The sequence below is a fragment of the Lytechinus variegatus genome, chromosome 3 (assembly GCF_018143015.1).
Source record: "Lytechinus variegatus isolate NC3 chromosome 3, Lvar_3.0, whole genome shotgun sequence".
In the NCBI taxonomy this organism is placed as follows: domain Eukaryota; kingdom Metazoa; phylum Echinodermata; class Echinoidea; order Temnopleuroida; family Toxopneustidae; genus Lytechinus; species Lytechinus variegatus.
The window spans coordinates 52935065-52955303 of NC_054742.1; the positions used below are offsets into that span (position 1 = coordinate 52935065).

Below are 20239 nucleotides of genomic sequence, written 5' to 3' on the forward strand. Positions count from 1 at the left end.
ACCTCTTATTATTTTGTGGAAGTGGTTGATGGTACACCATGTGGGGAGTCGTAGAAGGACTAAGAGAAGTGGATAGAGGTAGAAGTGGAGATGTGAGAAAGTGGAGGGTTGGAATGTGAAAACAGTATTCTTTCCTGAAGATGAGTGTAGTTGTCCTTGAAAGAACTGTAAAGCAGACAAGTTGAGAGGCTTGAGTAGATGAATACAAGAAGATGAGAGAAGGCTGGATCAAGTCAGCGATTGGAGTTGCAGAGAGCAGGAGATTAATAGATTGGTCTACAGCTTTTAAGAATCTTTTTAAATTGTGAGTAAAGAACCCCAATTGGTGCATTTTTTAAGAACAACTTCTTTCTAATGTTTACATGACTGACAGGTGCAACATACATGTAAACTAACTTCAAATTTTTTATAGCCAAAAAATTATTAAAAAACCTAAACCATTAAGAATATAAAAAAAATCAATAACTTTCACCCCAAATTTAGTAGAACACTTCCTTTGAAAACAGTGAGGCAAGAGAAGTAACTGCCAGGGCAAGATATTTTTTCTTGCTCTTCTGTGCATGCAATCAAATAATCCAGAAATTAAGACCACCCTGAGCAATCATTTCCACGCTTTAGAAGCTCACACAAAAGATCCAAACAAGCATGATATCAAATAAAATACCATACAAAATGGGGAAAGTAAAAAAGATATATATATACATTTAAATATATAACACTCATATGGCTGCAAGTTTACAACCAACAAACTAAAATGATTATCCTAAATTATGAAAGAATAAAGTGTACCTTTACATATTATATCCCAAACATATCTGTGAATTGTAACTCACAAAAGGGAAGTAGGCAACTAGCCTTTGTTTCATAAAACATGTTTATTACACTAAATCCTAGAATTGTGTGATATATTTGTTCTTTGTCCATACAACTGCAGAATTTCAGTAGCTTTGAACAGTAGTTTGTAACTTGCCATAAAAAACATGTTCTATGACACATGGCCCAAAACCTGTTTTAGATGGCTGACTAAACATAGTTACAATGCGAGAGGTAGTGGTGATGTCACTTCAAAACATACAGTGAATATACAGCAAGGTATAGGAGAACGGAAATGATGATTAAAAAAAATAATGATGTTTCATTCCAATCAACTTCAATAACAAAAATCACACCATTCAATATTCAATGATAAGACATATTTATATAGTCATTTTCTCTTGGCAGCAAAGAGCATTCTTTGAAGGGTAAAAATTGATTTATACTGAAATACATAACCACTGCATCATCAGATGAAACAGAACTACGTACATAAAGTATTCACAAAATTCACTTTGATATCACATAAAAATCCAAGGGGGGTGGTGGTATTCTTACAATCTTATACAGTAGCATGAATGCCTATAGCCACACCACAGTCATGATATAAATGTTCATATATGTTACGATTACACTCCTGAAATAGTGACTGGTAAATAAATTGTGTGGTAATATTATATCTAAAATGGAAAGGAAAATATATATTATCGATAAGATAAATGGATCTAGAATATCAATCACAACATCGCATTATGGATACTTTATTTAGAAAGCAAAATATATTTTACGACCAAAGAGACGTTTTGTTTCTTCCTCTTTTTCAAAATAATATCTGCCACATCAGAAAGAAGATCTGGGGTGGAATTCTGAAAACATTTTTATCTCTGTTCTTATTTTACTGAGATAGGAAGACACTAAATCATTGCAAATCGGTTTTCTGAAAATCTTCTTGAATCGTTCTTAGCTGTAAGGACTGCCTCTTTCTCATCTCCAACATGCCCGTTTCTTTTAGACATTACCAATCAAAATACACTTTAAATTGGCATTTTAACCAATAGAAGCATTCCTTTTGTTGAGTAAATATTTTGCGCACTGCCCATTTACTAATTACTGGTGTAACTACATAATGGCGCGAAATTCAGGATACCACATGCATCATGTTCTTATCTATTTAGTGCACAATGAGAAGCTATAAATTTATGCACTCGGCATAGGTTGTAAGAGAGAAAAGATAGAAAAAACGAACTTTTTTTCAGAATACCAGTTTGAGATTGTGATGTAGATAAGGACGTATTTGAGATAGGACAGTTTCATAATACTGCCCTGGAATATTTAATAAACATATTTTCAAAATATATACATATCACCTTTTTCTCTGGCAGTATTGCACTTTCTAAAAGAGGTTCCAGTTAGGATCCAACTCAAGAGACTACAAGCTTTGCAATCGATCATAGGATTAACAAGAATGTTTACCTGTGATTGCATTGATCACTATGAAAAATTAATCACTATTAAAGCCTTGTGTATAAGGGTCTTGAAGCAAGAGATACAACAAATTGTACAATCAAGGATATCTGGAGCCAATCTTACAAAGAGTTGTGATTGATCTGATCAATCGTAACTATGGAAAGCCAGCAAATTCAACATATCATAAAATGTTTGTTAAAAAAAATGTATATTCATCGATTCCTTGACAATTTGGTGTGTTCTCCTTTGTTTTCAAAGGACATTTTGCAAATTACCTTTTGAAAAAATTATGACACTGATGGATTTCCATAGAGATAATTGATTGGATCAATCTTAACTCTTTGTAAGATGGGCCCCTGTAGTATATGGCAGATCATGTACAAATGTTATAATCAATAGTACATGTATATATATCAGTTAAGGCCCTACTCGCAACAAAGTTTTGAGCATGTTCAAAAACTTTTCTGCGTGCAAATGCAGACTTGCATGAGCCTCTGAGGGCAGAGTGCATACGAGATACATCATACATGTACCAATTCGGGCGACCTGCAGGTAGCGACGATAGTCACCCACATCTCACACGCAAAGCTTGCATGGAACAATGTGATTAGTGCCTTTAAATCTCTTGGAGAGTGCATCATAAACAAATGTTTCAATATTCACAATCATTTGTTGGGGGTTTTTTTTTTCCATTTGTACAGTGTGCCATAGACTCACAGATGCTTGATTGGAAGAAAACTTGTATATTTTATATCATTGGGAACAGTTAGTATGACTAAGTTTACCTTTGGCTTGAAGCAAATGGAAAAATAACTGGAAGAAAACAAAATCTTTTCTTTCATTTCATAAGTTCGTGAAAAGAATTAAAAAGATAAAAAATTCTCTAGCTTGTCCATGTTTTTGATAACTACTTTGTGTGATAATAACTTCTGCTGGTTAATGAATGGATAGATTCATTCAAAGTCTGCTTTTATCACATATGCCTTCTCCACATGTGCTGCTCCATGTAGACCTGGAGGCGGTTTCACAAAGCTGTTCATAACTAAAAGCATGACTGGAGATCCCTGCTTAATACCCCGATGTAACTGAATTCACACTTGAGAACATGTTCTAGTCATGCGTAAAGTTGTACGTATCTATTCAAACTGCTTTATGAAACACTACTCGGGTGATTCACACATCTCTCTCCTTCAGCTGTTTCTTCATGGTATCAATCAAATTATTCCATGGAAGTATTCCTTCTCTTCCTACCTCCAATCCTCTAAGTACATGCCTCATATAGGAAAAAATGTGGTTGAATCATAAACTCAAATGTACCTACATGTACATATAACCTATCTTTATATATATATAGTGCACAAAAGATAGCATTTATAGGCAACCAATAATGCATTATCCGTCACCAACATTTTGTTATCTTATACAAATCAAACTATATATTCCTTGAAGTGACTACGTGCCTATACATTGTATATTCTTGTAAAAACTACATGATCAATATTAGTGGAATCACTTGAGCAATGAAAGCATGCAGGTCAAGTATTACCACATAGTATTTTAGGAGAGCTTCCTTTTGAGAGAGAATATCAAATGCATTTCAATACAAATAGAAGAATTATTAATCAGATATACAGAACAGAGTAAAGTGAGGTATTCTGACTACTTTCACAATAGTCAAGTTTTCCTTAAACCATTCACCATACATTACTGGGATGACAGAAAATTATATACCGGCATACAAAAAATCACATTCATAAAGCTCTGTCAAATATATTTTTTTACTATACACACATATTGTGGAGTAAAGTTTCCATCCAGAAACAAATAAACTTGGTCTTCTAATGAAACCCTGATCATTATGGATATAAGGATATCAATATTCATGGTTGGTCAGTCAATCTACATCAATACTCATAAGATGCATTACTTCGGTCGTCAAAGCTATGAATTATGCAAACTTTGGCTTGTGACTTATCCAAGAGCTTGTGGTAGTCAGTAGATACATCTGCTGAACTAACTTCTGTGCAGTCATGGATAATACAGGGCACATTGCCCTGCCAATAATTTTTTTTTTTAATTTGGCTATGAAAACCAATCAGTTCATATATGTTGACATTTGTTCTTAAGGTCAAGAGTAAGTATCTTACATTTTCTGCAATATTCTTTGACTTGAAGTAGAAGCTCTCTTGAAGTGTCAGCTTCAGTAGGCATGTCAATATTGACCCATAATCCCACTGACCCCATAAATAGTATAATTATATTCAAAGTAACAACAAAAAAAAAAAGAAAAAAAGGAAAAGAGGATTCTTGGATATAATATTACTTTTCATACAATTTGATTTGTGCACAACAAACACACTTTCATATAACTAGTACAATCACACTTCAGAAGAAGGAAACGTTAACTGGTTACTTCCCCATTGCAGTGGACCTCTCCGTTGCTATGTAAGGTCTTGTTGAGTTCCAGGGTCCCATCGACGTACTGTATCAGCATGCGGTCCAGCCACGACACAGTGTTGGCCTTCAAGAAGCCCCCTTCAAAGAATCCAAGATGGCCGCCATGCTTGGTCACGGCATAGATGGCACAGTTAGACTTCTGGCTGAACTCCATGGGGGTCCAATTCTGAGATACTGGGATGAGGGCATCATCATTAGCATTCAGCAGCAGCAGGGGGATTTTAATCTGGGAGAAAACACATGAGGATTTTATAAGCAAATTGTCTTTGACTTACAATGGGTGTAGCAATAAACTAATGAAATCATAGACTTTGCAACCAAACAAGGAAGAGGTTAAAGAAGTTTAAACTTTCGCATAACTTACTAGGCAATTGTGAGTTCAAATACTATATTGGTAAAGTTTATTTATGTCTTTAATAGGAACCATTTTTTAAATTGTTGTAATGATTGCTATTTTTTTTTCTGGAAATATCTAGTGTTCAAATAATAATGTCATATTTTACCCAGGGTAGCTACTGTTCTCCCAGTACCTGCATGAATCAATATTATTACCCTTGCTTTAGCATGGCTACCCTGATCAGGCACTCAAGCAGGAGAAGCGCAATGTGGTAAATTTCTTGCTGTAGGAAAACATGCCATGGCTTAGAATTGAACCCACGTTCCCGAGATTGAAAGACAAAAGTCATAACTAGACCACACTGCCCAAAAAATGTTCATTAATGACATCAAATGCCATGTCTTAAGCACAACTTTAACATATGAAATGCCCAGATGACAAATTCTGTGCTTAGAGTCAGTAAAGGATTCACATTTTCATGACCCTAAACAATGTTTATGTATTCAACATTTTATATATTTCTTACCTTAAACATGTGTGGGGAAGAACTACACGATTCATAGAAATCTGAAAGACTGTTATAGCGACACATTTTCCTGGAGAGAACATAATGAAAGGGAAACAATTGATGAAAATGGAAACAGTAGCTTGCATAACAATTCTATCATCTTTCTTTTGAAAAGAAATAGAATGAAAAACTTGTTTAAAATCAACCAGCCAAATTAATGTTATTGACACATTTTTATATGACCTGCACATCCTTGAATACAAGGCACCCTCTCAAGTGAAACATAGCACGTGATTTGGCAGCCTCTTTTATTTCATTAAATTTGATTTCATTCCATTTCTAGTAATACAATAGTTATATAGTAAATATCAATCTTACATTAATACAACATTCAGATACAATATCAGCAGACAAAGAAAACACACTCAAAAAGAAAAAAAGAACGCCAGCTAATGCCTGGGGATCATCAAAAGAAAACAAGTTTCAGATTTTCCTCATTAGCCGGTGATAAAAGAAAATTCAACATTAAAATGCAGTCCAACAATATGAATGACAAAAACATCTAAAATATATTTGCAGAAGACATTGGAGTGCAGAGCAAGAGAACACGGTCTGCAGCCTTCACACTAATGCCTACTTGAATTGAGCATGTCTGCGGCAGTTGACTAAACAAGTATCATCACACCCAATGATAAATTAATAAAATTGTTTGTACCCACCTGAAAATTAGCCAGGGTAAACAGAACCTCTTAAAGAGTCAACAGCCTTTGTTTGAGATTATCTACATTCAGTATCTGACATATGCCCAAGAAGAGATTTATTTATCAATTTAGTTACCTCGTCATCTCTTCATCCAAGTGAACCAAACTGGTGGAACGGAACACCTTCTTGACATCATAGCATGGGGGAGCTTCACTGCGATTCTTCCAGTATGTCTGGGCACCTTCACCAAAGAGCATATCAAAATTTTGGCGCAGCTGACGTCGCATGTTCAGGGTCATCATAAAATTGTAAAAGCGGCGCATGCTATCCCACTCATGTAAAACTTTTGCAGCTCTATGGAAATGGATGAAAATAAATCAAGGAAATGACAAAATTACAAAAAATCATCATAAAAACTAAAAAATTGACGTGTCCAAGGACAGATGCCCCTACTTAATGCGATCAGACATTCATTCAATATGATTGAACTTAATATCGTGAAGAAACCAAAATGCATTACATATAATGAACAAATTTAGACCTTTGACCTAAACACTCACCCCTTTCCATAATAATCTCTGACAGAAGATAAGACAGTCAGGTCATGTGATGTGACCTGACTGTATTTTGGTGTCATGTACCCATAGTGGACACCAAACATTTTTAATATCTGATGAAAAATGATTTCCAAAGTTATCATGCGGAAACCAACTCGCATATATAATGAGCTGTGACCTTTGACCTGTGGACTCTGAATTCGAACTTAGCCTGTATTTTGGTGTCCTCTCCTTACACACCCAAATTTTTTTAATCAATTGAATATTTCATAATTTATCATGCGGAAACCAACTCGCATATTTAATGAGCTGTGAGCTTTGACCTGCGGACTCTGAATTTGATCTTAGCCTGTATTTTGGTGTCATCTACCTACACATCAAACAAATTTTAAATCCATTTAATACTTTTTTTTTAGATATATCAAGCAAACTATTTATGTCAGGTAAGTCCTACCACTAACCAATACTGAGAGAGACTGTACAAGTTCTATCTACAATGACAAACAAGTGGAATGCCTCTGGCCGTCTCACCTGCATCATGCGGTTCAATATAGCAGTAGTGCTCACTTTGAATACTACTCTAACTCGCACAAGATGTTCAGTGATACATGGTTACTCTTATGTCCACTTTATATGAACTAGACCAATAAACTTACAGAGATATGATGGTTATGCAACAAAAAACCCCAACATGGCCAAAGTTCATTGACCTTACATGACCTTTGACCTTGATCATGTGACCTGAAACTCGAACAGGATGTTCAGTGATACTTGATTACTCTTATGTACAAGTTTCATGAATCAGATCCATAAACTTTCAAAGTTATGATGGTAATTCAACAGATAAACCCAATTCGGCCAAAGTTCATTGACCTTTGACCTTGGTCATGTGACCTGAAACGCGCACAGGATGTTCAGTGATACTTGATTACTCTAATGTCCAAGTTTAATGAACTAGACCAATAAACTTTCAAAGTTATGATGGTAATTCAACAGATACCCCCGATTCGGCCAAAGTTCATTGACCCTAAATGACCTGAAACTTGCACAAAATGTTCAGTGATGCTTGATTACTATTATGTCCAAGTTTCATGAATCAGATCCATAAACTTTCAAAGTTATGATGGGAATTCAACAGATATCCCCAATTCGGCCAAAGTTCATTGACCCTAAATGACCTTTGACCTTGGTCATGTGACATGAAACTCATGCAGGATGTTCAGTGATACTTGATTAACCTTATGTCCAAGTTTCATGAACTAGGTCCATATATTTTCTAAGTTATGATGACATTTCAAAAACTTAACCTCAGGTTAAGATTTCGATGTTGATTCCTCCAACATGGTCTAAGTTCTTGACCCTAAATGACCTTTGACCTTGGTCATGTGACATGAAACTCTAATAGGATGTTCAGTAATACTTGATTAACCTTATGGCCAAGTTTTATTAACTAGGTCCATACACTTTCTAAGTTATGACGTCATTTCAAAAACTTAACCTCAGGTTAAGATTTGATGTTGACGCCGCCGCCGTCGCCGTCGGAAAAGCGGCGCCTATAGTCTCACTTTGCTTCGCAGGTGAGACAAAAAGATGTTAGAAGGACCTTGAAGGCAGAATTTTCATCAAAAAGTTACAAAGACCACAAAATTATATTATTACAAGCTCCATCTCATAAAAAATTACATTGGCAAGAGGATTAAAAAAAGTATCACGAATGCATAGTATGGTTGCTATAATAAAAGTCACTATAAAGTCTTTTAAAAACGGAATATGGAATATTATAAAGATCACACAATTCTTTGAACAGTTTTCTTATTCTTAACAGTTTGAAAGCTCTATGTGTCAAGGAAAGAAAGATACCAGAATTTACCTTGATGGGATACGTGTATCAAGTAATTACTTTTTATCAGGAAGTAAATAGAACAAAGAATTTTATTGATATGTTACAACGATAATCAAATATCAATTCTAGCTTTCCAAAACCGAGTTTTGTTTGAATATATCATGACCCGTTACAAGGAAGTGTCAAGATTCTTTTATGTGATGGATTGAAATTTTGAAATGCTAAAGGTCTAAGTTCACTTACAAAGTGACATCATATCCCTGACAAATTGAGATACAACACATGAAGTCCTGTTGCCTTGAAGGTTCTTCTCCCATGTACTTGATGACAATATTAGCTCCCATGCTGAATCCTATTGATACAAATTTACTGGATGTAAAGTGTTCCTTGACGTAGTCTACCATGGCAGCATATTCCCCAGTCTCTCCTGAAAAATAAAAATTTACTATGGTTGTAACATGGTCATTACAGACGTTTCATGGACTTTGTTCTTGATTTAGTACAAGGTGGAAATACATGCGATATTTGTAGTCAAGGACAATATGGAACAGTTTGGCAGCACTTCCATGATTTTGTGAAGTATATATACCGACTCATTTCAAAGGAATCTAAAGAAAAATATATATATTTTTTTTTTTTTACATGTAATCATCTAGGAGCACTGTATTACAGAACATAGGCCGGTTTTAACAACATACTAATGTTTACATCGATTTTGTAAGTGATTTTAACTTTAACATGTTTATTTTCAAAATTCACTGGAACTGTTGTTTCCCCATTAGAGAACCTTTGAAAAAAAATAACCTAAATGTAGGATTTATATTCACTTGGTCAACAAGTGGTTGGTCTTCTTCTCAGATAGTCTAATACCACTTGGGCTAAACCCACTTGGTCTACTAACAATTTGGTCTATTTGCCATTTGGTCTACACTATACCTAGTCCAATACCCACTTAGCCTAATGTCCATAATGGTGTAAGTTCTGCTAAGTCTCATTATTTTGCAGTTTTTCAAATGAAAATCTTGTTAATGAACAGTTCTAGGTCGTGTAGACCAAAATGGATATTAGAAGATATGGGGAAAGCCTAACAGGAAATTAAAAAAAAAAAGAGCTAACTGCAAATTAAACTGAATGATTAGTAGACCAACTATGATTAACCATGTGGGATGAAACCAAAATGAAAGTAGTCAAAGCCTTTAAGACCAAGTGACAATTGTTGATACGTACGTAATCTTTAGGATTAATTCTTAATTATGTTTTATTCTCCGACACATAAGAGCAGATATTATTTACATTACTCATATTAATTATCTGGCAAGTCCAAAGGTGAACTTTTGAACATGGATATTATCTTGAACAAACGATAAGGTCCCTTACTTTCCCTAACTTTCTTTTTCGGAAAGGGATTTTCAGAATCCCCAATTATTACCACTGAGGACAGAGCTGTAGGCTACCAACAATAAGTCCTGCAAAAGCGTGCCTAATAAATAAACACACTTGCAGAATCGGCAGACATTATTTCTTACCATATGTGAAAATTCTTGGTGAGGTGAGTGGAACTGAAGGAAGGGCACCTAGGTGGTTGAGGACGGCCACACGGAAGCCCTGTGACATGGCGTAATGGATGAAGGTACGCACGTAGGCCTTCTCAGAATGGTTGGCTATACCAGGACATACACACAGCGTGACATCAGCTACATGTAAAAAGGATATGAAATCGCTATTTTCAAAATTACACATAAGCAAATTATACGCCATTGAAGTTGATATATTTGTACCATATAACTGTTATCGCAACATTCTCAACAATCCCTGATAAACTTTCACTTAAAGGAGAATGAAACCATTGGAACAAGATAGCTTGTGTGAAAACAGAAAAATCAAAGAAACAGATCAACAAAAGTTTGTGAAAAATCGGACAAATAATGAGAAAGTTATGAGCATTTGAATATTGTGATCACTAATGCTATGGAGATAGCAAATTGGCAATGTGACAAAGATGTGTGACGTCACTTGTGAACAACTCTCCCCATTACTTTAGTATATATTTCACTTGAATTGCCTCTTTTATCACATCTATCCATAGATCATGTGTTCTTTCTACATGAGGGCATGTAATACATATTTTTAAGAATACATCATGGATAGAGAGTTTGTATCATCATAAAAAAAGCAAAAAGAGACATTTTGAGGTATTTTATTGTCCACCAAGGGGAAATGTTAAAATTAGTGACATCACACATCTTGGCATTGCAATGGGAGGATCTCCAGCATTAGTGATTGCATATAATATGTTCATTAATTTCTCATTATTTTGTGATTTTTTTCTAATTTTTTTACATTTTTATTCTTATTCTTTGATTTTTCTGTTTCTACAAAGCCTATTTGTTCAAAGGTTCATGTCCAAGTGCCATTGATTTTACAAGTCAATGCTTTTTGGTATTGAAGGGACAGAGCATACACCTCCAAGTAATTACATCAATGGCTTTCCATACTTCAGAAATTTCTAAAGTGACACATTCCTGTGTCACTTAAGGACAAGTGCCATTCCTAAAAATATCACAAAAACAATTATTACAAAATAGTTCATCAGGGTTCTCTTTTTTATTCCTTTAGTTTAAGGATATAAACACCTTATTATTACAATTCAAGGTGGGATCCCGCAAAATATACCACCAAGAAGCTCTCTCATATATCTGTTCCCAAAGGTACACACAAATTTTTTGAAAGATTTGACTGGCAACAACTGGAATAAGCACCCCCCCCCAAACAAAAAAAAAAAGAGAGCATCAAATGAGTTCTTGAGTTTTTACTTAGTACAGAAATTTTCTAACAGTCTCATCTAAAATGTGACAAATGACATTCTTTGCACTTGCAATAAAAGTACTAACATTGGCTTATTTCAACTTTGACTATAAATGTATAAATGTGATTTAAAAATGAATGAGACCAACATTTGCCACATTCCAGACAGTGTACAGTGATGGTCAACTATAATATATGTCATAAATCTCTGATATCATGTATGGTAACTTACCACCTTGAGGATGGGGATTAGATGGCTCAAAAATATCAAAAGTAAAGGTAGCCCCATCTGGCCGAGGTATATTGATACGCTTCCCCTTCGGATACGGTGCATTGAATCGACCGATTTTAGCATAGATGAAGCTCTGAATGTGTGCATTGTGACCCCACAAACGGTTAGGCACATATCTAGGAGAGAGAAAAATAAACAAAGCTTGCTTGTAGTGGAAAAGGCAGTATAACACATCTTTTTCTTACTAAACATGAGCATACAGTGATGAATATTTCATTCTCTTCCCATTTTCCTGCTCCAAATCTATATCTAATTACTTGGGCATAGAATGGAGAAGCAAAAGGAAATCCTTTAAATTACAAACATCTTCTGAAGTGCTATTTGTAGATGTTCAATAATGCATCTCTGGCACACCATGAAATGTATAATTTCTAAATCTATTCATTATTTTAGAGTGCAGGGATAGCCACAAGCATTATGAAACCTTGTATCAACATTCAGCACAGAGAATCAGAGACGCAACCACACTATGAAGAAAATATCATTTGGCAGATGAAATAAAGTGAAATTGCAACCATCCATATAGTTCTATGATTTCTATCAAACATCTCAGGCACAATGCTTGCTTGTAAATACCTGTAATCAAAACAATTTTATCTGATACAAAAAACCTGGAAATATATGTTTAAAACCAAGTTGAAATTGAATTTGGGAATAACTGATCTTAAGAAACGCACCATAAGATACCGGGGGGGGGGGGGGGGGGGGAGGGGCTGGAAGTTTGGGTTGATGCAATTTTTTTTCCTTTCTTCTTTGAGTACCAGGTAAAGTTTTTTTCCTTAGTCCATTGAGACAAGTTTTTTTTTGCCCTTTTCAGATGATTTGACAGTGGACCAAGTTTTTTTTTACTCTGATGGTGAGTCAAATTTTAGTTTTTGCTCATAAGAATTAAACAAATAATTTTTTTTTTTTAATTTCAGCCCCCCCCCCCCCCCCCCCCCCCCCCCCCCCCCCCCCCCCCCCGGATATCTAATGCTGCATCCTTAACTGCAGTAAAAGCCTTTAATTTACTCCCAGACATTGGTTTCAAACTTCGTGCACAATTTGATTGAAACTTACGGTTTTGTGAGGATGGAACACAATGAGATGATGCTGCGGTTGTACTTGCTATCCCTGTAGTGCAGGGTGGCAGCAGCAGGCTGATCAAGCAGCTTCAATACTTTGAAGAGGAAGAAGTACAAGAAGACAAGGACCAATGCTGTAGATATTAAAATCCCCATGATGGACTACATATAGTGAACCCTCACCCAGTTCTTACTGTGGAATGGTAAGAGATGAGAGAAAAAAACAAATGAATATTGTAGTAAGACTTAGAGTCACATTTAAATGCTGACATGTACATGATATCTAATGCACAATCTTATTGTTCAATATGCAGTTGTGTGCTATCCTCTTGGCATGATCTGACCAATGCCATCGTGCCTTTTATAATTCATGCAAGTAGACATATAAGTGCGATTCTAAGTCAAACTCAAGTCTTTGTGAAACACCCTTCAGGTGTATGAGAGATAATATGTGAAGTGGTAAGTCAAATAGGATAAGCTGATATATTATACAGATGAGGAAAGAATAAAAAATATATGTTTTTCTCTGTGTGCATTATAATCTTTTATCAATAACCGCTCTTCCAAAAACTGGATCAGTCCTTGTTTTTTAGCCTATCAAATGGCTGCGAATTGAAGGGAGATGGCGCTATTTACTTTAGAAATGGCCCAAAATTTGTATGCAACCCTAACATCCCCAGTTACTAGTGAATGGTCATGAACATACACAAATGCCCCCATAGGCATGTTGCATACATGTATGTGTCCACAATAACATGGGAGTGTGAGTAAGAGAGCCAGAGATACATGTTAATATTTTGAGACCGAAAAAAAGAAAAACAGTGATATAAGTATTTGTTAACATTTATTGTTTATATAGATATTATATTAATTATATCTAAGAAGCTCTATTTGGATGTATACATAAACATATTGTACCAGGGACATGAAATAGTAAGAATACTACCCTGCTTTTACCGATGAGCCAACAACAAGATAATTTAGGTGTCTCAACAATTACAGACATTTTCATTTGGCAGCAGTATCTCGGATCAACGAGATAAAGTCAGATTCTAACTTCGCCTGTCAGTTCTTGATGATGCATTACACTCTGAGGTACATTTTGTGGGCATAACAGGTATCAGCAAACAGAAATAGCAATAATTCAAGTAATGAATCATTCAAGTAACAATTACTTGAATTGTTGTTTTTCAGTTCGCCGATGAAGTTAATTATCTCAGATTCATGCAAGAACATTAAAAACAAAAAAACTATTATAAATCTTTCATAATCATGAGAGAGCTCTAAAATAGTGCCAATTGTTGGAAAATGCTGAAATTAGTCAATTTGAAAGTAATAACAAAATATGCCATTTTTACAAGATTAAGGGCTTCCCTTCTGTTGAACAGAACTAACTTTAAATTTGCAAAATTGATCCAAAACAATGCTTCGAGAGACAAAAAATAGTAAATACCAAGTGCTATTTTTCTCCCGCAGACGCCAGTCGGCTCCGAAGGGTCAACATCGACATGCTACATGGAATATCAAACCCCTGTTGGAAAACTTTGTCATTAATTTGTTGGATTCACAATATGGTGCGCCATCTATTGGTTGCACCGGACAGGCCGAAATTCGAAATGCCTCATGGGGAAAAAGTCAACATCTGTTGCACATGCTAGAACTAAGGTGCATGAATGCCATTATTAAGCGCTGGCCGATGCGGATCAACCAGATGGTGCTTACTAGGGATCAAAGGGTTAAAGAGAAATTTGCCCACATATTTCTTAGCGAAATTTTGATCATTTTTGGTGAAATCTTGCCATATGGTTTCCTTTTAAAAGCATCAAAATCATCTTACGTACAATAGCACTGTGCGCAGCCTGCGTGCGATATCGACCCCAAAGTTAGAAATTTGGCCTGTTCGCTCCAACCGATAACAGCGCACCATATTGTGAATCCACTGAATATGGGATGCTTTTGGATCCCTACAAATTTGTTTAATATATTGTGCTTGAGTTTCCTATTCTTCCTAACACACACCGTATTATAACAAACTATTAATCTGAAAGATTTTTAATGCTTTATCCTCGGGAAGTATTTTTAAAAGGTGTAAATGAGTATTTTGTTGCATTTTTATGCACTTGTACACTGGCATGTATTTTTTTCAACTCAATTCAATTCGGTTTATTATATGAAGACATTGCAAAAACAGCTTGAAGACTGACACATACAAAGTTAAAAGTGAAAAGGAAAAGTACATGAAATAATAAACCTATAAATTAACAAAAGATAATCAAATAAGAACATCAGAGTAAGAATGAATATTGCACTTTGAGTTCATACACATTACAGAAATATCATTCAGGGGGATTACGCTATATCTACAGAAAATGGAATGACCGAAAAAAATAACACGCAAAAACATTGGGATATGTTAATTGATTTCATTGTAAATTGAAAAAAAAAAAACTATCGTAAAACAGCAGATATAGATTTGTGCATTTATAAGAAAACGGTCAAGGTTAAAAGAAGGACAATTACAAAATAACACTGAGAGTCAGGATCTATGACAGCAACCACACACGACCAAACACTTGGGGCTACAACAATGAAGTTACTGGACCATTTCACTATTCCGGCCCCGGGTGCACAGTCAAAGCGCAATCTTCTATCAAAGAACACAAACTGGATTGGAAGAGCATACGGTAATCAGTGAACAGAGAAGACTATCTAATATCTCATATTGTATTATCAAAAGGAAATATTTTGATGGTGAAAATTTGAGCCAATCATTGTCCAACAAACAATACCACGGAGGGGGGGGGCATTCAAATATATTGCTGTACACACGTGTTTAGGGGGTGTTTGGAGATTACTTGGTCACGCACCAAGTACACGTAATTTCCAAACACCCCCAAAACGAGTTTTTCTCTGTGTGCAAAATACCCCCTAAACAAGTTTTTCACGGGCTTGTCATATTCAGCAGCTAAACAAGTTGTCGCCAAAATATGACTTCGGGGAAAAACCTTGGGAAAACAAAGAAAAAAGCTTTCGGGGAAAAAAAGCATATCGGTAAACTTAATACGTTTGACCCCGCGATTGCCATTGACCAGTCTTTCAAAACCACCTTTTTCTTGAAAATCAGTGTTCCTTAACGAGTCCAAAACTAAACACCCTTTAAACATGTTTTTTTTGTCACGCGTGTGTACAGAAATATATTTGACTGCCCCCCCCCATACCATATGATTGCTACATGTGAATCAGTAGGTAGTAAAAAGCTTTGTTTCCTTATTTCTAGTGACTCTTTGTGTGTAATGGATGTCAATTCTTATAAATTGCTACACTATTACATTTCATACTTTGCTTCATGAGGTAATATATTCAACTTTGAAATGAATCACCTGGCCATCTCACCTCAAAATATATACATGTACTATTCCATGACCAAATAGCAAATATTTATTCAATACCAAAGGTCAAAAGGTAAACAAAGGGATCAAACCATGGAAATTAAGAGCTACATAGTCAGACTTTGAGTAAACACTATCCTCAGTATTCAATTATTGACTAATGACTATAATGCCCCACATTTTCCTTTCCACCAAAACATGAAGATAATCACTATCTATTGACCACAAATGCTGCTCTGTATTGCTTTTAAAGACCCAGACTGGAGTTAAAATTGACACTGACAAATTGTAAATATAAGCTTCAAAGTACAGCAAAAATTATATACATATTCACCGCTTGACATCTGAGTATTTTGCCTCAGAAAAACTCAAATTAGCGGGTTTCAACATTGGCTTTCTTGTACTCTTCACCTGCCTCAAGACCGTGATGTCATGTTGTGTTAGAGGCATTGCAATTCCATAAGTTTGTACACAGAAAATCTGGTGGTTTTTCAGCTTTTCAGTAATGGATTCATTTTGTTTTTCTATTTGCAGAAGAAATTGACTGGGTTTTTTTATCATTTCTTTGTCTTGTTCTACCGTAATTGGGCCTAAAATGCTGTCAGGATCATGAGGATAGGAAAATATGTTACACATGATCTGAATGCAGATAGAATTGGAAGCTGAGATAAATAAGCGGGAAATAAAATATGGTAAAAAGTAGTCCCAAGCTGTAGGATACTTATTTATAGTGAGTGATTGCATTACCAAATGTGCACATCATATGTATCAGAAATAATTTCATACTCTCAAAACTTTGCAACATCCTTCCAAAGGGAACTTGAATGAAAAGATGATGAAAAATTGGCAAAAAACATTTTCAAAGTCTTTAGACTATATTCTAAAAATAACAAAATATGGTCAAATAGCTCATCACTGATTTTGTTGTTTCCTGTTCCCACAGGTCACACACATTTGGTGATAAAATACTATTTTTCAAGTGTATAAGATATTTCACATGCGAAGCGAGTGAAGCTGATTTTGTAGAAAAGAAAAATTATTTTGGCAAAATGTTTACTCCTTATTTTCTGTAAGTATTTCTGTATAAATGGTCGAAGCTTAAGAGAATAAACTTGAAAGAATGAAACGTGATTGGTAATACAGCCCACTACCATACAAATGTCTGCCGCCGTCTATGTGTCTCGTAGCTTAGCTACTAACAAAGAGGACGAGATGGCCACGTAAACATTGGTAAGTTAAATCTCTTTTTTTTTTCTCATAATAAATTTTTTGTTTTTTTTAATTCGGCCTCATATTATTTTAAAAATGTAATGAATATTGTATTAATGTTGGAACCTGGAAATAAAGTTCTAATGTTAGCCAATTTACATGATTCAGGACAAACTTGTGAGATCCAGATCTAGATCTTCTTACAGGAAAAGTATGAGTCTAGATCTAGATTAAATCTCACATTTCTCGGGGGCCAAAATTTCAATTTTGACCGTCGTATACGCACATGTTACATGATAGTTGATACTTGAATTTTTCATAGGGCTTAGCCATCTAGGGGCACAATCCCTGGCTCCATAAAAAGTAAGCACACGTTAATGCCAGGGAATGTTTTTTTTTTTTCGGGTGCTCCATTTTCAATGGTTTGTTAAATTTTGGGGGCAACTTTTTGCATTTCGGGGGCTCTTTTCAAATGCTACGTTTTTGTATTTTGAGGAATACCTGTTCACTTATTAATGTATTATTACTTATTGTTTAATATTGTATGATTTTTTCTAAATTATTTGTTTCATACTTAGAGTGTTGTATGTGGGTGTGTTTGTGTGGGTGTGACTGTGAGTTGAACTTGGATATAAATGAATTTAATATCTAATTTCTACTTCATCTATTCCAGTACAATAACCTGTACTCAGTCATGTAATAAAGGCCCACATACCCTAACTTTTCCTGAAGTTCTTTGAAAACGCAGATCTCCACAAAAATTGCATTTCTCCATGGGGGAGTCTAAATTTGGTGAGAATGAATTCATTAATAACTTAGATATACACATGACAATGAAGAAATCATCAAACTTTATTGGCAGTTTTGGATAATATACCCGAAATATATACTCTGTCTGAAACAGAAAATCACCATCATTGAGGCCTTTACTGAGCGAAAAGTCTTCCGAGCTCTGGCAGAGAGACAGGGCTCAGACTGGCTAGCTAGTTCAAGCACCAATGCATACGTGCGTGAGCCTCCCGCCGGCCTTCTAAAATAGATGGAGCTTTGTTTGATTTATTGTCTGATATTTACCTCATCCCCTAGAAAAACAAAACAAATGATTTTTAAGTTATAATTAGCAAATAAGATTGGGTTATTTTGGATGTTACTAGGCCGTTTTGAAAAGCAAAGCCGAATGACAACCCACCAATGCGAGGTTACTAGACTCTGGGATTTATTTCCTGTGTAATTCAAATTATTTTATCACAGAATTGTGATATCTGTAGGGGAAAATGTGCATTAGAAATTGCACATGGTGGTAGTCATAATGGACCCCTATACGCGCAACTGTTTCCTGACCGTTGCGTTGATTTTTTTTCATACCATGAGTATGGAAAAACGTGATATGATGGTGAGCCCCACCTCTATGCACCTAACAATTTGAGTTAAGATTTAACATGAAATCATTCTTATTTCACAAAATCTTTTGGTTAATAATGTTCCTTATATTATCAAGTGTATTAATTAAAGTGTACCAAATTTCTCATCAAAAAATGAAAGAAAATGTAAGATTTTCTTGAAAAAAAACCTCGGGCAGTCATTTTCAGATTGAAAAAAAAAATGGTACCCCATGTCTGCGCACTCATTCACTTTGCACACGATTCAGAGATTTTGATGACAAAGGCTGTATTTTGAAGCCGTTATATGAAATGCCCTGAATTCATTATTTTTCCACCACTTTGAGTAAGATTTTTTTTATGAATACCTGTCAATGTATTGCATGTGTAAAGTTCGTGCTCGTTGTGTATCTTCTTTTACTAGAATCGCGCAGATACACGGGTGCGCAGATTTGGGAGACCGCGCAGACATGGGGAACTGACCATACAGAAAAAAAGACGCAACTTCGGAATTTAAAGACTGTGCTCCTCCCTATTTCCAAGGCTTGTTCATGATTTTGAGTGCGGATTTATTATTTTTTAATGGTAAGCGGAGCTCAAGCATATGGCACTCGTGGGCCACTGAGACCTCGGCAGTTGTTATCGCTCGGCAATAATTTCGGGGGCGACATTAAGATTTCATGTTGCCCCCGCAATGCCAAAAACATGATTTTGGGTGATTTCGAGGGCAACTTTAGCCTTTTTAGGCATTTCCGGGGCAAATTCGCCCACTGCCCCCCTTGTATTTTTTCGCTGGTTAATGCAGTGAATTATTTCTACTCTGAGCTAGGCGCCTCCTGGCTAACTGTGCATTGTGTAAATTACAGCCACTGGCATGACCGGACTGGCACAATTGTAACAATCAACTCACAGTCACACATGCACATGCACACTCACTGCTAGTGCTACAGCCACAGCCACAGGCCAGGCTTGGCAGTCAAGTCCCTGCAGACACCATGAAACAGTCTCAAAGTCAAAGTCACACTCACAGAGTCAGAGCTGACAATTCTCAAAAAGTTCTCATATTAATAGCTCACTCAGTTCTTCATAAAACCTACTTAATAATATAACACTAATTCCGAAAGTACCAAAAATACTTTACCAGAGAGAAACCTTTCACCAGTACCAAGTAACTTCAATCATAACTCTCGATCGATCTCGGCATCGGCAGTCGGATCATATCCACTATACTCGAGCTCGATTCAGCTAGCTAGTCTAGTCTAGATATACATACGGCCTATCGGGCGGCGGCCGGTATGCTGCGGTACCGGTATCGGCGATCTGTGCACGAATTGTATGCGTGATCGATTTGCCCATCGGCTGCTTGGATAAATTATGGCAAGCCAATTCGGTCTTGTGGCTAGCTCTCCTTGATTTT

At 35.8% G+C, this 20239-nt stretch overlaps 1 protein-coding gene across 1 annotated transcript; it reads right to left on the reverse strand.

The window, feature by feature from the left end:
• Positions 1–3190: 3190 nt before the first annotated feature.
• Positions 3191–20039, reverse strand: LOC121411345 (monoacylglycerol lipase ABHD2-like). The gene is made up of 8 exons (XM_041604018.1): positions 19964–20039; positions 12841–13038; positions 11722–11897; positions 10211–10378; positions 8928–9111; positions 6420–6638; positions 5601–5670; positions 3191–4963 (listed from the first exon to the last, which is right to left on the reverse strand). The coding sequence occupies exons 2-8, from the start codon at positions 12999–13001 to the stop codon at positions 4682–4684; spliced, it is 1260 nt and encodes a 419-aa protein (XP_041459952.1). The 5' UTR covers positions 13002–13038; positions 19964–20039; the 3' UTR covers positions 3191–4681.
• Between the last annotated feature and the right edge of the window lie 200 nt (positions 20040–20239).